Source organism: Populus alba, chromosome 14, assembly GCF_005239225.2.
Source record: "Populus alba chromosome 14, ASM523922v2, whole genome shotgun sequence".
Lineage (NCBI taxonomy): Eukaryota > Viridiplantae > Streptophyta > Magnoliopsida > Malpighiales > Salicaceae > Populus > Populus alba.
The window spans coordinates 5,469,917-5,488,120 of record NC_133297.1 but is presented as its reverse complement, the minus strand read 5'-3'; the positions used below and the strand labels follow the sequence as shown (position 1 = coordinate 5,488,120).

At 34.3% G+C, this 18,204-nt stretch overlaps 4 protein-coding genes across 4 annotated transcripts; 3 read left to right on the top strand and 1 right to left on the bottom strand.

Moving 5' to 3' along the window:
• The first annotated feature begins 1,067 nt into the window (after positions 1-1,067).
• On the top strand, positions 1,068-5,173 carry LOC118041306 (probable protein S-acyltransferase 14). Its single transcript, XM_035048585.2, has 7 exons — positions 1,068-1,675; positions 1,999-2,218; positions 2,315-2,406; positions 3,312-3,435; positions 3,517-3,602; positions 3,970-4,035; positions 4,642-5,173. The coding sequence occupies exons 1-7, from the start codon at positions 1,466-1,468 to the stop codon at positions 4,765-4,767; spliced, it is 924 nt and encodes a 307-aa protein (XP_034904476.1). The 5' UTR covers positions 1,068-1,465; the 3' UTR covers positions 4,768-5,173.
• A 667-nt stretch (positions 5,174-5,840) lies between these two features.
• LOC118041307 (uncharacterized) lies at positions 5,841-9,579 on the top strand. The gene is made up of 7 exons (XM_035048586.2): positions 5,841-6,044; positions 7,004-7,386; positions 7,482-7,645; positions 7,721-7,801; positions 8,306-8,381; positions 8,471-8,560; positions 9,176-9,579. The coding sequence occupies exons 2-7, from the start codon at positions 7,029-7,031 to the stop codon at positions 9,337-9,339; spliced, it is 933 nt and encodes a 310-aa protein (XP_034904477.1). The 5' UTR covers positions 5,841-6,044; positions 7,004-7,028; the 3' UTR covers positions 9,340-9,579.
• A 2,347-nt stretch (positions 9,580-11,926) lies between these two features.
• On the top strand, positions 11,927-13,285 carry LOC118041308 (uncharacterized). The gene is made up of 2 exons (XM_035048587.2): positions 11,927-12,306; positions 12,406-13,285. Exons 1-2 carry the CDS (start codon positions 12,250-12,252, stop codon positions 13,009-13,011), a joined length of 663 nt encoding a protein of 220 aa, XP_034904478.1. The 5' UTR covers positions 11,927-12,249; the 3' UTR covers positions 13,012-13,285.
• Positions 13,286-16,632: 3,347 nt separating this feature from the next.
• LOC118041309 (uncharacterized) lies at positions 16,633-17,745 on the bottom strand. The gene is made up of 2 exons (XM_035048588.2): positions 17,493-17,745; positions 16,633-17,404 (listed from the first exon to the last, which is right to left on the bottom strand). Exons 1-2 carry the CDS (start codon positions 17,550-17,552, stop codon positions 16,814-16,816), a joined length of 651 nt encoding a protein of 216 aa, XP_034904479.1. The 5' UTR covers positions 17,553-17,745; the 3' UTR covers positions 16,633-16,813.
• Between the last annotated feature and the right edge of the window lie 459 nt (positions 17,746-18,204).

Sequence of the window (18,204 nt, the reverse complement as noted above, 5' to 3'; positions counted from 1 at the left end):
TTGATTACAATTTATTATGTATTGGATCATTTCTTTTTTAATTTAGTCCTCATTTGTTTCCTTATGTCAAGTTTTATCTCTGTTTTTTTGCTGCTTTTTTCTTTTTCAAGTTTATTATAAATATTTTTTCCGGGTTTCATCTTTCAAAAATAAATTTTCTTAATTGAATCCGAGTCTAGAATTTCACAAGTTGTAGGTTTTAGACATTGCATCAGGTTCAAAAGGTTCACCCCGGGTTTATTTGGTTTTTCTTTCTTTTTTTAAGCTTATATATTTTTTATCTCCTTTTTTTGGGTTCTATTTCCCTATTTTTTGAGTTTGGTTCTATTGGGTTAGCACAAATATTTTGCAGTTCCACTTTTTATGATTTTTTAATCTTTTAAATTTGATGCCTATTATTTAATTTTTTTGGAATCATCCTTTTTTTTTTCTTCCGATTTCATTATTTTTATGTGTTTTTCTCTCAAATTTTATGCTTATTTTTTTGTCATTTTTTTAAAGATTCTACCATTCAAATAATTTGGTTGACATTTAAGCTTTTTGATTGAATTTAGATACAGAATTCAACAAGTTGCAAGTTTTTTAGATTAGACTACATTTAAGAGATTAATCGGAGTTTTCTTGTTTTTTTTTTTAAATTGATGTTATTTAATTTTTTTTTTTCAGTTTTCATTCAATTAAGTTAGCATTAAGTTGTTTAATAATTTAGGTTTAGATATGGCTTTTTCTTTTTCTTTTGTTATTTTTTATTATTTAAATTACTACAACGACTCAATTTTGTTATCCTAACACTTTTTTTAATTAAAAAAATTAGCTTGACAAGCAGCAAACCATGTGCAAAGTAGACGTCGACAATCCTAGATTTTTTTTTTTTTGGCTATAATACTAAAAGTCTCACAGGTACTACTAATAATTTTCAAAATAAAAATAAATAATCAGTGCATGAACAGATACATTGTCACAATCAGACACCAATTCCACCTTCTAGATCCATGACTAGTTGAAAACATTCAATGGTTTGATTGGTTGTTAAATTTCTCTAGCTGTTAAATTACTTCTGATCATCCGCGTAATCTTTCTTAACCAAATTTCCCTCTAACTACCCCATTTATTATTATTAACAAAAACAAGAAAATAAAATAAAGTAAATCTCTCCCCCTCTCCTACACACTCCAAGCCTCTGTCTTGTAAAACAAGGATTCAACATTTCCACTCCTTACCTGTCCAAGGAATCCTCAAAATACCAAATTCGATAAACCCTATAATATTTCATAAACAAATCACTCAGAAACACCAAAAGCCACAAACCAAAAAACTCTTCTTCTTCTTCTTTTCCCTGTCTGGTTTTTTCTTAAGTTATTATCACTTAAATCCAGTCTACTAAAAACCCATCAAAGAAAATCTGAAAAGTCTGAATCTTCTATAAAAAGTTCAAGTCTTTTTTTTTTTTGCTTTTAGTATTAGTATGCATAGATCCAGAGCTGTTATGGCTTGGAATGTGTTCAAATTTTGTACGGCCTTAAGGGGTTTAGGATCGATCATGATCTTGTTGGTGCTTGGCGTTGTTGGTGTAACATATTATGCTGTTGTTTTGAATAATTATGGCCCTGCTTTGTATGATGGTGGCATTGATTCTCTCATTTCTCTTGCTGTCCTGATCCCATTCCATTCTCTGGTAAGATTTTATTAGAGAAAAAAATACGTGTGTGTTTGTTTTGTAGATTTCTTCTGGGTCTTAGATTTCTTGTCCCCCCCCCCCTAATGTTTGATTTTTCGGGTTGCTAGTAAGATTTTTAGAAGCGGGTTTTTAAGGATCTTACGTTTTTTTTTTTTTTTTTTTTTTTATTGAAGTTCAGAAAAATTGTGATGAAGCTAAAAACGGGTCTCTTGAGAATCCTAGGAGAGAAAAAAAAGAGTAAAATCTTTAGCTTAAAATAGTGTAAAAACAGCAATTCATTGGTCATAGTGGTAACCTAGTATTTTGTCTGAATTTTGCAGTTAGTGATGCTACTGTGGAGTTACTTTTCTGTTGTTTTAACTGATCCGGGCAGCGTGCCTCCTAATTGGAGGCCTGCTATTGATGAGGAAAGAGGGGAGGCTGACCCGTTGAATGGATCAGAATTTAGTGGAGTGCAGTCTGACCAATCAAATCAAAGAATCCGATATTGCCGGAAGTGCAACCAGCTGAAACCACCTCGTTGCCATCATTGTTCTGTTTGTAAGTTTCTATTCTCTGATCCCTCTATAGCATTCTTTAGCTTTAGTTAGTTTTTTCCATTAAAGAAAATAATATTTGGTGTTCTGTTTGTTTCAGGTGGGAGGTGTGTACTAAAGATGGACCATCATTGCGTGTGGGTTGTAAATTGTGTTGGGGCCTTGAATTATAAGTATTTTCTTTTATTTTTGGTAAGTTTGCCTTCCCGCTTCATCCCACGAAGCTTTCCTATATCAAAATTCTTGTTCAGCTGAAATAATGTGATGCACCTCTTCTGTACCTTTTGGTTTAATGTTGGTTTTTGATTTATCTCTTAGCTTTTAAAAGAGATGTTTATTGTAATGCGAATAGGCTTTTGTTTTGTTTAAAGGGTAAGCATAATTGTGTTTGGTAGTTGATTGATGTTTTTTGTTTCATGTCCCAGTGGGTAGGCAGAGGGAGGTATATGTGGTTCAAAGTTTCCATCCAGGGCTCATGTCATGTGAAGCTGAGAATACGTTGTCTTACCATGTTTATCTTGTCCAACATGTTGGAAGTTTGGGACTGAACTAGTTGTCTAATGTGCCTGTGGTGCGTTGAGTTTTGACAAATGTTGAGCTGCCTGCCTGTATATTAGCATGCAATCTTTACTTATTTCAGTAATAAATTACGTGATCAAATCAGCAGTTACTTCTTTCTTGTATAACTTGGAAGATACATCCTAGGCTGTTTAACAAAGCTCCAATTTTCAGTTTAGAGTGTGGTTTAACCTGGACAGGATTTTTTGTGGATGGTCAGACACCAGCATCATTAATTTCGGTGTCTACCTTTTGAATCTGATGACTCTGAGGTCATATTATTCATGAGTTTGTGTTGTTTTTGTTTCTCTCTTCTCTCTTCTTTTATATCTTTTAGAACAAGTTGTCTGGATTTTAGCACATTGTTCTACATAATCAAATAGAGCTTGCTATAAGAAACAGTTGCTAGCACTAGGAAAACAGACTTGGCTTTTAGTATATGCTCTTTTTTATTCGGGGTTTCTACGTAATTGTGGGTCGCCTGATGTATAATATTTTTCTTTATGTCTAATTACTTGCAATCTTATATTTTGATGCAGTTCTACACATTTCTTGAGACAAGTCTTGTAACTTTATCTCTTTCACCACACTTTATAGCATTCTTTAGTGATGGAGAAATTCCTGGGACTCCAGGCACCCTTGCAACCACATTTCTTGCCTTTGGTAAGTTCTACTTAGCCTGGCTTTCTGACCTGCATAATGGTGGAGTCTGCTGTTTCTAAAACTATTAGCTATGTTTTTCAGTCTTAAATCTGGCGTTTGCATTGAGTGTTCTGGGATTTCTGATCATGCACATATCGCTTGTGTCTGCTAATACTACAACTATTGAGGTATTTCTTTCACTTAACTTTGTGTATTTCCAGATGTCAATTTGTCATGCAGCTGTTACCTGCTTTGTGGATGTGGTATAAGAAACCGTGATGACTCTATGCAGTGTCAATGTCTAGTAAAAATTGGTAGATGAGTAGGTGTTTGGGAAATAGTTTAGCTACTGCACTGGTGGGTCTATATATCACGTTGATGTGTTGCTTTGCTCCATGCTCATAGTCATGAATGTTCACTGCTCTGATCTTTGATACTGAATTTGCTCGGTTTTGTGTGGGTCTCCTGATACACCAATATTCAGAAGAAATAGAATTGTTGCCATCTTTGTTAAAGATGTTCGTACTGATTGAGCTGCTAATGTCTTGTTTTCAGGCATATGAGAAGAAGACCACCCCAAAATGGCGCTATGACCTTGGTCGAAAGAAGAATTTTGAGCAGGCTAGTACCTTCTGTGATTTATTTTTGATTGTTTATTTCATTAAAGCTCTGTATGAAAGCTAAGAGAGGGTTGAATTTAAGCTGTCACTGCTTTAATGTACTTGTGATAGTATTACCTTTTGAATTACTTCTAGGCATATTACATGTATGAAAGGTGTGAGAATCAGGATGGCTATAAAATACAATACTCATTGCATACTCAACACGCAATGCATTGTCTAAGTGCAATGTCATAGCACTATTTTACTATAAATCAGAAAAGCATCATAGAATGCTAATGCTATGTAGCGAAGATAAATGTTTCATAGCCTTGAGGGATGTGTTTGAGCTCTGCCGTTAGGAAATTGTTCCTGGTGCGCTTTCAAACTGTATCATAGTTAAAATTTATCACTTCATCATGCATATGGTTGAGCTGTGTTGAAATGATTATCATTTGGCCTAATATACTGTGAAAGTGCAATGTCAAGTTACTATAACCACCTTTCATTTGATTTCAAGTTGTGCTGCCTGGTTATCTAGCTTGGTATGCTCGTCTTTGCCTTTCATTTGATTCACAGTTGCCTGGTGATTTGTTTAATATTTGAATGGGTTATGCTTATGTTACAGGTGTTTGGGGCAGATAAGCGATACTGGTTCATTCCGACTTATTCAGACGATGATTTACGGCGAATGCCTGCACTTCAGGGTCTTGAATATCCATCAAAACCCGACTTTGATTCCCAGGAATTCTAGGCAGCAGTTGTGCATCCATGAATGAGGATTTTTTTTTTCCACTGGAACAATAGATATGGAGCCCCACAAAACGATCCATCACAAATTAACCGGTATACAACCTTCCACCAGCAGCTAATTTGCTCCTGACCATTCATTCCCACGGACATCTTGGAGAAATAACAGGAAAAAGAAAGAGAGGGCAGGGTGCATTGCATTAAGAAGTTGATCAGTTGAAGCAATACCTACCTTGCTTGAATGTGGGGATGGCATGATGTTTTTTTTTCCTGTTCTAATTATATCAGGAGCTTGAGAATTGTAAGATAAGGAATGCTAACTTTTTCAGCATCTTGTGCTCAGCTGATGGTACTGCAAGTTTTGCTGTACGATTTGAATGGAAATATAGAAATTAGTGTGGTTTGCATAAGCAGTATCTATGTATGCTTGTTTGAGCTGGAAGATTTATTTCAATGCTGTGCCAATGCTCCCCATGAACTGGGCTAAAAATAATCACTCCTTGTTTCTACAAACGGTAAAAAACCTTATCCAACATGGTGAAAAAAGAAAAAGAAAAGAAATTGTTCTGTGGAGAATTCTTACAAAGAATTGCATCAGTAACATAACATTAAAGATATAGGATCGAATTTTGTATCGTAAGGTGTCGGTTCACGAATAATAGACCTGCTCCTTGTGTTAAATAAATATAGTAATGGATTCTGAAAATTTTCAGATGGTTTATCTAAAATATGAAGTTCCGGTAAATAAATATTAATTCGAGGACATCATAACTATTAAAATTATTATACTATTATTAAATCAAGTCACGTGGCTGGTTAATTCTACACTCAACTGGCCTGTCTTTTGATGTTTTTTTTTTTTTTTTTTTAATTATTTTTTATTGAACCGTGTTAACTTTTCTGATTTATAATCTAAAATTCATACCCAGCTCGGATTAATAACTATAATTAAAATAACAAAAAGATACAAATTTGCACGTAACACAAATGAAAAGGAATAAAAGGGCCGAAAATAAGAAAGAGAAAAAATGATCGAAGGGTCTGGAAAATCCTGATGGAGCAATTCAAATTTCAGACAAATGGCAGAACATTCTAGTTGGTGGGAGAAAACAGAAGCTTAGTACGTGTCACACTGTCACATTCTTTTTGAATTGCACGTGTCCAGTTCTCAGCAGTTATAATTTCACACCGCAAAAGCAAGAGCACACAGACCATTCCGGTTCCTTCTCTCGCCCCCTCCAACTCTCCGGTTCAAAAAATCTCGATCGCCTCATTCTCCAGGTAATTCTCTTTAACTTTCTTATCCACTTTCCTTCATTTTCTCTGCAGCCAAACATAGTAATATATCCTTGCACTACTCAATGGAAAAGTAACAATGATTAACCTGAAAACAGTTTTTCTTTCTGGTATTTAGTTTTTAGTTTGTTAGTTTGATGATGGACTTATTGGATAACATTTACTTATGCGATCAGGTCATTTGAATTTCCTTTCCTTTGCCGTTTTATGCTATAAAACAGAGAACAAAAGGGCTTATAATTATCTTCCTCAGAAAGTAGTTCTCTCCCCCTGTTTTTTCAAGCTTTTGTTTATTAGTTGTGTACTGTTGTTAAGGCATTAGTGTTACATTATCCATATTCTTTATCTCCTATCAATGCAATCCAAATTTATAAAAATTGGTTTTTTCAAGTGAAATTTTTAAGCGAATTTGACAGTGCTTATTGATTATCGATATTTCTTCTCTTCGATTCTTTGTGGCTTGTTAAATAAGGCATGCAGAAAAGAGGGTTCCTTAAAACATTACTTCTTGATGTGTGAAAAGTAGCTTGGGAGTTGTTTATTTTGCAATAACATTGAAGACGCTTGGCATAAGAGGTTTGATGGTTTGTCCTTTGATTTTTTTTTTTTTTTTTTTTTCTTTTTAAATTTCGATCAGGAAGAGCTTCTTTAAAAATCTAGATTTTGTTGTTTTTTTATCATTGACAAGAAAAGGGTTTGAAGTTCATTTGTCATATTTAAGAAAAGAATTGTAAAAATCTTATCTTTCTATGCCCCTTGTTTCAATGGTAGAAAATGTAGTGCTCTCTGAGTAATTATGTTAATGAATCTTGTTCCAGCAGTATCATTTAATCAGGATTTCTGAATTCACTTATTGTTTGGTTGAGGTGTGTGGTTCATGGAGATCTTTTTCTTATGCTTGGTTTTGAAGACAACCAAACCATAAATCCATTTTGTGTTTGCAGTGTTTAGAAGGATAGTGCGAACAAAATGCAGAGGGAAAGGCAAGGTAGAAATGATTTATTTGCTGAAGGTGATCCTTTTGGGAATTTCTCCCGATTTGGCATGATGCCGAGCCTATTTGGAGGGAGGGATCCGTTTGATGACCCGTTCTTCACTCGCCCATTTGGTAGCATGATGGAGCCTGGCATGTCTGATCCTCCAAGTTCTACTAGCAGGGAGGTATCGCAGACCGATAGAGCAAAGGCTTTAGTTATAGAAGAATTATCATCTGACGACGAGGGTGAAAAAGAAGATGTGCAAACCGGGGACGAGAAGAATGACTATCAAAAGCACATTGGTTCAAACAAAGAGCCATCTGTTGAGCATCCTGATGATTATGCTGATGGTAAAGTGAAAATCATGGTTGATTCATTATTTAATTTTTGCTCATGAATTATTGTACTTGTGTATCAATGATTGTAACTGTGGTTTTTCTCTCAGAGAGGGAAAACAAGACTGTGAATTGTAGGAGTGATTATAACCGGCCTGAAGGAACAGAGCCACGGGTCCGCAGTTCCAGTTTTATGAATTGCAAGGTCACATATGGGGGTATAGATGGAGCATATTATACTTCAACTAGGACCAGAAGGACAGGCGGTGATGGAGTAAGTAAACCCTTTCTGGGTATGTTGATTTGCTTTAGAAATGCCTTCTGTTTTAATGTTCTGATTCTTTATCAGGTGGTGGTTGAGGAGAGCAAAGAAGCAGATAAAACAACTGGTCAAGCAACGCATAGGATCTCGAGAGGAATAAACGATAAGGTGATTATCATGTCTGTTGGCCACGTGCTTTTAGAGAATGCTGAACAATGATTTTAAACCATTAAGAATATGTTAGGTGCTGAAACTTTCTCTTACATGAAGGGTCTGTTTTCAAGGTTTAGCATTCATTCGGTCAGACTTTCAAGTGTCCCTCACATTTCTGGTAAAAATTTCGTTAGCGTACACTGGATTTCCTCTGAGGCACCCGTTGAATTTGTGTTCCTGTTTATTTAAATTTATGTTCAACTCATGTTTGCATTATCAAGGAATCTCTGACACTTTGAATCTGATGAGATTAATCTTTTTCTCATCAATCATCATGCTTCTCTCTCTGGTTAATGTTATGTATTTAGCTTAAAATGCAGCATTATTAATCGATACTTTGTCACCTATTATTGGTCTAGCATAAGCAGAGGGAAAGGTGAAATAGGTACTCTCTTGTTGAATGTGGCGATTAAGGACCACATTTCTGCTAGGATTAATGGGCATGTGATTCTTATGTAGGGCCATTCTGTTACAAGGAAGCTTAATTCGGATGGCAAGGTGGACACAACACAAACTTTACACAACTTGAATGAAGGTTTGTTGTTGTTGTTTCCTTTGATCTTTTGAGGCTTTTCTGTTCATTCCTTTTATCAACAGAGAGGCTAATGTTGTAAGATATTCCAGATGAACTTACTGGTTTTGAAGAAACATGGAAGCTTAAAGGACAGTTGCCAACTGGCTGGAGTGATCATTTTGATATGCATGGCAATAGAGGTAGCCAATGTCTGCCCCCTTTAGGTTGCTAGCTTGTTTATTTGGACATCATTTTCTTCTGTGGTTTTTGTCACTTGGAGGGTCTGTTCACTGTAAGTGGAATCATCTTGATGACTAAAATACATGTTTTTGGTTCTTGCAATTAGCAACCATGAACAGGAAGCATGCTCCTGTGTCTTCTTAAACAAGGACAAGAAGTTACTGGATTTCATGGTTATGGTTTGTGTTCCATCTTTTTGCAGCGGTGATCAGTCCAAAATGTGTATCCCTGTCAATTATCATGAGTCAGAAATTAGTAGCATTCCATATTGAAGCTGGAGTGAATGTCCATAAACTTTACTCGAAGTTGGCATGTCTTTGTTATTAAGTATAGTTCTTTGTTTTAACAATAGGCCGCCACATCTTGTATCCTATTCACGAACAAATACGCAAATCTTGTATGATGGAATTTGTAGGTAAATGTTACACAAAACATGGCTAGTTGTTGAGTTAATTTTTGTCTCTTTCATGTCATGTTACATCTATAGGAGTGGTTATTCGTTAGTTGATTCTGGCATCATCTATACTCTCTGACACGAGCTTTTAATGTTCTCCTTTCAAATCATCATAATGTAGGTTCTAGAGGCAGTGAGCAGAAGGGCAAGGGATCCTGGAGAGTTTGGGCACTTCCATCCACAAGGCAAGCCCGGAATGCTGGAGGAATGGAATCAGCCCCAGAGCCTGGCACAAATGCTTTAGGAGGAAGAACCAAAAAAGTTGTTAGGATCAACATAGAATAAATGACAGATACTTTATAGTGGTCATTTTTTACATTTTGCGAATGCATCATCCGGTGCCCATTTCTGTGTTGTCGCATGTATATCATTGCGGTTTGTGAAGGTTGTACATAAATAACAGCCAGAGACTGATTTGTTTGTCGAAGGTTATCGTGTTTTCTGCGGATTGTTGCTGTCATTGCAGCTTGTTTGGACAAGAAACATTGATAAAGTTCATACTAAACTCCCTTATATGTGCTCAAAGATGATTCTATAGGCTATTTTCCTTGTAGTTTCTGCCGTTGAAGACAACTATAACACCGTTTTGACGATGTTACTCGGTTTCTGAAAGCAAGACTGAAGTCTTATCGTTGGCCAAGCTTCTCACCAAAATAGAAAACAGTATGTTGTCGAGTACCATGCTGACAGAATCATCTCCAAACTACAAGTTTCCTTGTGAGCGATGCTTCTGTATTATCTAGGACAGGAGATGAACTTCGTATAGATCCAAAGAGTTAGATACAGAAGGAGTATGGATTCACAGGACAGAAACTAGAGCAAAATAATAATGGATCTCCAGGAAACTCGAAAGAAGCTGAGTAGAAACAGATAACGAGACCGAAGGGCATTGTGTTCAATGCACAAAACATTACTATATTACGGGGAGGCTGTGATAATCAATATATGTGCACTGAAGGCAACGTGATCCCTTTTAGATCCGTGTGCTGGTTGTTAGGAAAATGTGTTGAAATCCAAAAGAAATTTATAAGATGATCCTTTTCTCTCTACTTTTTTTCTCTTTAATTTTAAAAGATTTTAATAGTAATTAAAATTAATTTTTATTATTATTAACATTTTATTAGCCACTATAATTTTAGAAAATATTTCTGAAAAAAACTATTGATAATTATAAACGAGAATAGACAAAACAATATGCTAAAAGAAATAATTATTCATGAATCAGCTTCCGAGTTTAAATTTTAGTTGGTAAAAAATAATCTTTTACAATTTAAAATATTATTTTATAATAAACTTACATCTAGAACTCAGAATCCCAGCAAGAGCCAGTGTTCACATGTGTTTGATTTTAAATCCAAAACTCATTTTTTTGCCCGATGATTAACTATTTAATTTTGTATTTTATAAACACCAAGAAAGTTTTGTTTTTTTATTTATAAATAAAATGTTTTTTAAAGGGTTTTAAGTTTTACTAAAACATAGCAATCAATAATTTTTTTAAATCAATTTTTTATTCACCTATAATTTATTTAAATTATGTTAATATTCTATATAAAAAAATTATGATGAGAATTAAATCTCAATAAAATTTTAACCCCCAAAATGAATAAATTCTATTTTTAATTTTGAACATATCCATTAATCATGTTTCAACAAAATTTTCAAAACATCCGACACAAACGAATCTGGATCATGACTAAATTCAATGTGTTACTAGTTAAGCTATGACTTGATCCACTTACATAGCTTTTAACATCTATGTTTTTTGTAAAAAGCGAAGCTTATTGGTTTGTTCCAATGTTGTCACCATAGAGAACCCTCCACAAATAATAATCCTAAGATGTTAAGAAATGAATTGCTCTAATTATTATTTTCGTTGAAATGTTATTGCTTTGCAAGCTACGAATAGAGGTTGCAGTTTTCACATCAATTTGTAAGTGGTTTTGTATTATTCCAGAGCAGCTCTCGCCTGCATGAACATGGGCACTGCTCTGTTTGTCTTGGGTAAATGCTGGAAAATACCAGTACATCAGTGTGCTCAATTCCTTTTTAATATACATTTTGGCTCACCTGGTCGAGGACATCACAGATAATCCATGAATATCTTGGAGATGGCCAGGAAATCAGAGATGTATGCACAAGAACTCTCTATTTTAAGTAATTTCTGGCATTAAACAACAATTCGTGCTGTATCTAGGAATATGAAATCAGAAGGGCGTTTTAATTTTTTTTTTTTTTAATTAATGTGAGTATTCGAGTTAATTTATACCTCGAATAAATCTATGAATTCTCTAATTAATAACTATATAAATCTTCAGTAATGATGCCTGAAAATTATAAAACTAGATCAGCATTATAATTTTTAAGTTGTAAGGTTAGGATTATACGTGTGTGGCGCCGGCAACATGTGTGACCGGTTGGCAACATGCACTCGGTCTTTGGTTGGCTGGTCACTTGGTGAATTCCGGGGGCAGTCCATAGATTTAAGACCTGTTTTCCCTATTATATGTTCAAATTAAAAGGATTCCAGACATGTTATTAAAAAATTAATTAAGATATATAGCTAGGTAATGGTTACAAGTGAGTGGGTTATACTTTCCATTGATAAGATCTAACTATTAATTTGAATCCGACAAGTTAAAGTTACCACATGTGACCATTCATATTCTCAAGAATAGAGGAGAGAATCCAAATTAATATATATATATATATATATATATAATAAAAAAAAAAAGGAATAATATGTATATATGACAATGAATTATGTTATTAAATCGGACGCATTTGTTTTGCTTTATCCTTTTTGTTGGGGGCCAAGGGAATAAGTGGTTTAGAGAAGACTCGAGCTTGCCATCTTCAATAGAAAATTCAAACTAGTGAACCTGATCTCATCATCTGGTAAAGAACAACAGAAATAGAATACCAGAGAAAGTTAACCTGTTTCTGTCAGTAGTTTTTACTTTTATTTTTATTTTATTTTTCAACATTGCCGGTTGGCATGGCAGAATTTCTAATTTCTTCAATAAACACCTCCCTTGGTTGCTTCCATGAAAATAATTTAAAGGCACACGAGACCACAACCTCCCTTCTCCCACACATATAAATCCCATGAGGTTGTCTCCCTCCAGCAATACATTGATCAAACATACTATAATTCATTTCAGTACCAGAACACTCTAAATCAAAATAAAGAAAATGGCTAGTTGGTCAGCTGAAAATGCCACGAAAGCTTATTTCTACGCCTTGAAGATGGTAAGCAATGATCTCCTCCAAAACAAAATCCTTATGTTTTCTACGAGGTTTTTCTATTTTATTTCCTTTTTCCTGATTTTGGTTGCTATTTTTTTATAGGGTAAAAGAGACAAGGAGCTTGATGCATCTGAGTTCATATCAGCCCTTGCTGCAGGGAACAGTGCAAAACTCATGGTGATAGCGTCAGCCAGCATTGATGAATCCACCACACTGTCACTTGTAGCAGCTGCACATCAAACAGGTGGCCATGTAGTCTGTATTTTACCTACAAAATCCAACCTTAGTGCATCAAAAAATGCTCTGGGACCTTATGCAGATTGTGTCAGGTTTGTCATGGGAGATGCCAAGACCCTATTACCAAAGGACTACAAAGGGGCGGATTTTGTACTTGTGGATTGTGATCTTGATGATTGTAAGGAGGTTCTTAGAGCTTCACAGCAGTGTTCAAGACATGGAAAGGGGCTTGTAGTAGGGTATAACGCCTTTCATAAGGGATCGTCATGGTCTTGTGAGTTTAAGACTCGGTTTTTACCCATTGGGGAGGGGCTGCTTGTTACCGGAAAAGACTCAGCTGGCAAGGGTGCTGGTGGCGGACATGGACATGTGCATGGAAAAAGAAGTAAATGGGTCACTAAGGTTGACAAGTGCACCGGAGAAGAGCATGTTTATAGGATCACTTCCCCACGGCAAGAGATTGAAGCTTGAGCCATATCTTGGTTCGCCGAGCAGAATTATCAAGGTGCCTAAATGGGGATTTAGATGTTCTTTCTTCTTCTTCTTCTTTTTTGTGGTTAGAAAGAAGATCAGTTTCAAACTTGAAGCCTCAAGATGTAGATGTTAGTTGAGCTTCTTATCTTTCCAGGAATCTTTATCAACTCTGGATTGATTTGATGTAAATAGCACATGGCATGTAACTAGCATCTGGCTTCATGTTTTTTAAGTAGTTGGATGTTCTCCATAAATTTCATGTGTTTTCCCAGATTTCCGTTTAAGATTAAGAATGGCTTCATTTAAATTTTTTGAACAGGCAAAAATATTGTAGAAAATCCAAGTTTAATCTGTAGAGCAATAATCATTGAATGCAGCAGACACTCTGATTGTGATGCGACCTGAACTCTATAAATGGAATTGAAAGAGAAAAAAAAAATACAAGAAGGATTTCATACTGATATTTTCACACAAGGAGATAAAAATAATAATATTCTGATTAAAAAAAATTGAAAAAAACTTGTGATTATTTAAATAGGTGCTACACTGATCTAAATTGAAAGGGAAAAGGAACCTAAAGTAACTAGGAAAAAAATCTAGAAAAAATAAAATCAAAATCAAAATATTACAGGTCTTATTTGAGCATGTTTTAGACCTTAGTTGGCATTGGCCAATTAATCTTAAAGAAAACATAGTTTTCAAAACGTGTTAGTAAAATTTAAGTCTAATTCAACTAATAGATCAAAATTTATGTTCGAAAGTTCGCTTCATATGTTTGGATTTCTTCTGAAGCATGCGTTCATAAGCATATTTGCTAGACTTTTCATATAATCCAACACCATTGATTTCATAAATAACAGCACAATTTTCCAGAATATCCCTCATCAGATTGGTTAATCAGTATAGCAAAAGTCTGCTGATTCGAATTCTTTTATCTTGGATTTCCTTGTTGAATCCGATACTTGATTGAGGGATTTTAAAGTAGCCCGAATCTTTCTTACCTCCAAGTTCCAACTGTCCTGTTACAGACAAGACGCCATCTAACAGTTACAGACAAGCTAGCAGGGATTTGAGTAAAACACTTGTTCACGTAATACAATTTACATTTTCATACAATATAAATAAATTTTATTTGAGTGAATGCTGCTTTCAACAGGATAATTTATAAAAACTATAGTGATGATAGTAATTAATTATACTATAAAACTACATAGCAAATTTTAATACAAAAGCTTAAATATTAGCATCAAGTATATAGTGATTCATAAATCTTTACTTATCAAATTGTTTGCAAGATTTTTTAAACTATAAATATATATTGTAAAAAAAACTTTAAAAGCAATATTAAATTAGTCATTACTGTATTTATATTCTAGTATGTAGTTATATTTGTTACGTATAATTAAGATATCCTAGCATGTCATTTTTGTATTTTAATAGTTTTATAATTCTTATTTTCATCATATAATTTAAAATTATTTTAAATTACAAGACAATTTTTTATCTTCTCAATTCAAAGAAATAAACAATAAAACTCTATTCTATTTCTATTTCTTATGTTTTTAAAAGAAATAAATGAAATTTTTTATAACATGCAAAATACAAGAAAAAAATCAATTAAAACCAAAATTTTTAATTAAAATTAGTTACTTATAAATAATTGAATAATACAGTGTAGAGTATATGTCAAAAACTTATTGGGCTTCGTGTCCAACAAAATCAGCATGGTTTTTGTTCAAGTACTGGTATACTCGCGAGTGGCCCATTTAATTATTTCTCTAGTAAGCCCATCCTGTCACAGGCTTAGGTTGCTGGTCAGAACGGAAGTTCTTTTCACTTCACTAGTTAGGCTCTCCTAGGCTGAAACCCGTGGGAGGCCCAAGGTCAAGTTATTTTTTATTTTTTATTTATTTTTGGTAAGACGGCCCGCCATTTTTCGAGAGAATGATACTCTTCTACCTTGCATGTCGAATTTTCTAAGTGAAGCCTTATGCAATATCTATTTCTCAAAATGTTTTTTTAGATAAAACAAATCAATTCTTTCTTTTTAAGGCAGCAAATAACTACGAACCAATTTATTGTTCAAATAAAACTAATTTTTTTTCTTTGATAATCTTAGAAATGCAAGTTTTATATTGACATCATGTATTCAGGAGAATAAATTTCTTTAAATACTAGTGATGGTATTACAAAATCCAAAATACTTAAGAATATGTTTTTTAGTGGTTGAATAATGAGTTTAATCAAGTGTTCATGCAATTAAAAAGTGGTGGCAGCTTGATGTAAGGATTCTAGAACCTATAAAAAGGGTTTTTTTTCATGAACTTGAAAATCCTTGTATGTTTAAGCCAATATAATTATGGAGATAAAATGTAATAAATATGCAAAAGACTATTAGATTTTAAAAACAAGTTTGTTTGCTTTTTTTTTTTGGTATGGGAATAAGTGTTATGTTAGAAAATTATAAGTGTCCATTGAGAATGAAAATAGTGAACTCCTCGTCTAAATGGTTCAATAGGTATTTATATCTTTTAAATTTTATTTCCTAGACAGAATGAGAGGTTGAAAAGTTATTCTGCACGAGTAATATTAATGAGAAATAAATAAGTCTTACATATGTATTAATGAGGAATCAATATACCTTGTATATGTATATATAAGATGAAAATATAGCATGTTATTAGAGATTCTTATACTCCTAAGAGTGTAAATTCAATAGAATCCAGATAAAAGAGCTTGAGTTAGATTAAAAAAAAATCTTAAGAGACTAGGTAAGCTATAATGAAAAGTTTAAGATGCACTAGCTAGGACGCCTGATTTTACAGGCCGAGGCACGTGCCCGAGCTCATGCATCATGTGTGAGCCCATTGGCCTGGGCCTAAACCCATTTCTAGAGACCATTTAGAGCATGGGCCATCGTTAAAATGGGCTTTGCATCAACAAAAAGTTGTGTGAAAAATAGTGATGAACTTTGGTAAATAACTAGTAGAAAAAATCAAAATAAAAATGACAAAATCCTAAAACTAAGTATAAAATCTCAAAATAGCATAATATCTTTTAATGAACTCCAAACCCATGAAACTACATCGAGTATAAAGTGATAGATATAGAAAACTTGCAATTATTTTTTCGTGAAGAAGAAATTATACTCTTTTTTTTTTTTAATTCATTTCATGTTTCTAAAAATATGATGCACCACTTCCGTTTAATTTGAATTGTTAAAATCAAAATCAACAGTTAATACTTTCATCAATGATAAAATAATTACTGTACCAATCTTAATCAACCATTAACTAGTATAAAAAAAATAATATTGGTTGATTTTCAAATTATTGATTTAAAGTTTATTTGGAAACGCGATTGAAACTGTATTCATTTGAGATTTAAAAAATAATAATTTATGTGATTGTTTTAATGTGTTGATATCAAAAATAATTTTTAAAAAAATATACATATATATTATTTTAATGGATTTCTAAATGAAAAGCACTTTAAACCATAACCTATTACAATCTCATATAGATCTTTAGGATCGGGCAAGATGATCTATTATTAGGAACTTGACTATATATAGGAAAAAGAAAATCAAGGAATTTTTGCTTGGAATTAAACGAGTCAATTCAAGAAAGCTTATTTTTCCACCCAAAATATGCACGAGTCCAAAAAAGTTGTAAGACATCATGGAACAACTACAGCAATATATGTACATAATACTCCATTAAGGTTCTGAGAACTATTACTAATTTACCCGATAGATTCTCGTCACAACCTCTGTGTTTCCAGAAATCACATAAAAGTTTTATCCACGGAACACATGCTCCTCACCTGACTTTTGATCGATATGCCTGATCCAACGGCTAGGACCCCTCTTGGAGCTCTCACTCCCACTATGACTCCCTATATGAGCCATGTCCAATCCTTGTCCAACTGGCAAAAACACAGTCTTAACTACACGTGTCCCCCTCGCAAGCGCCCCGTGCCATCTAAACCCGGAAGCAGACTTTTGAAAGGCATTCTTGCATGCCAAGACAGCACCTTTAGGGCTCAACTTAGCTAGCCTTAAAACCCTAACAAAATCCCTCCGTTTACAATCCACCACCAAAAAATCCACCCCAACAAGCCCTGCCATCACCTCTTCCACTTCTCCAACCAGAACCTCCGTCTCCAACATGCCGGCAACATGCATGGTTTTCACGTACTCGGATCTTGACCCTTCATCAGGTACCACACAAACATGTCTTCCACACGTGTGATGAGCCGCCACGGCTAGGCCGATGCTCGTCGCTATCGGGCCACCCTTGGACCAAGATTCAACTATTAGCTTGGCGTTCCAACCGGCCGCCATGGCTGAGAGGAGCTCCGCTACACTGGATTCCATAAAATTCTCACACTACAAATAAAAGAAAAAAAAAAAAAGTAAAGTAAGAGAGTGTAGACATCAAGAATGGAATTGTGCGTTAAGGTCAGGATTTTCTTACTGTTTGTACAGTACAAACATAGGCTTTTAAAGCTGTATCCGGGGTCCAAACCAGCTTCATAATCTCTACTTTTCTCTGAGATAGATCTCCTAGTGATTCCTTGCCGTTTCGATCTTCTACGTCTGGTGTTGAGAGTTGAGAGTTGGTGTTTGGTAGAGGCGTTTTGGTTTTAAAAGGGTTTGAGAGAGATTTGTCGACTTATACAAACCGTTGACATTTGATGCTTCACAATGAAAATGCGTGAGCTATGTAACAGTACTGCTAGAATAATCGAAGGATATAAAATAAAATCTTCACTTTTGTAAACGCCTTAAATATTATCAAACTAGCTGGAATAAAAAAATAATTATTATCTTTCATCCCAGTAATTAATTAGGAAAGTTGTTGAAACTAGAGGGATCAGAATATTATTTTTCTTGTTGATTAATCAATTAAATGTAGGTATATGCCAAAGGTTTGAAGTCATCCTCCCATCAGGATTTAGCCGCCTGTGAGATAAAAAAGGTGAACGTTAATTTGATTAATATAAATTTATTTATTTTTTACTCGTCAGCACTACATCTTCTCCTTCTCCTTTTCGTTTTCATGTTTACAAGTAGTAAGGTATTGTGGGGCAGGGGCGGAAGCGGTGGGCAGGCAGGGGTCCGGTCCCCTGCAAGATATATTTTTTATTATTATTAGATAATTAAGTATAATTAAGTAAGAGGAAGTG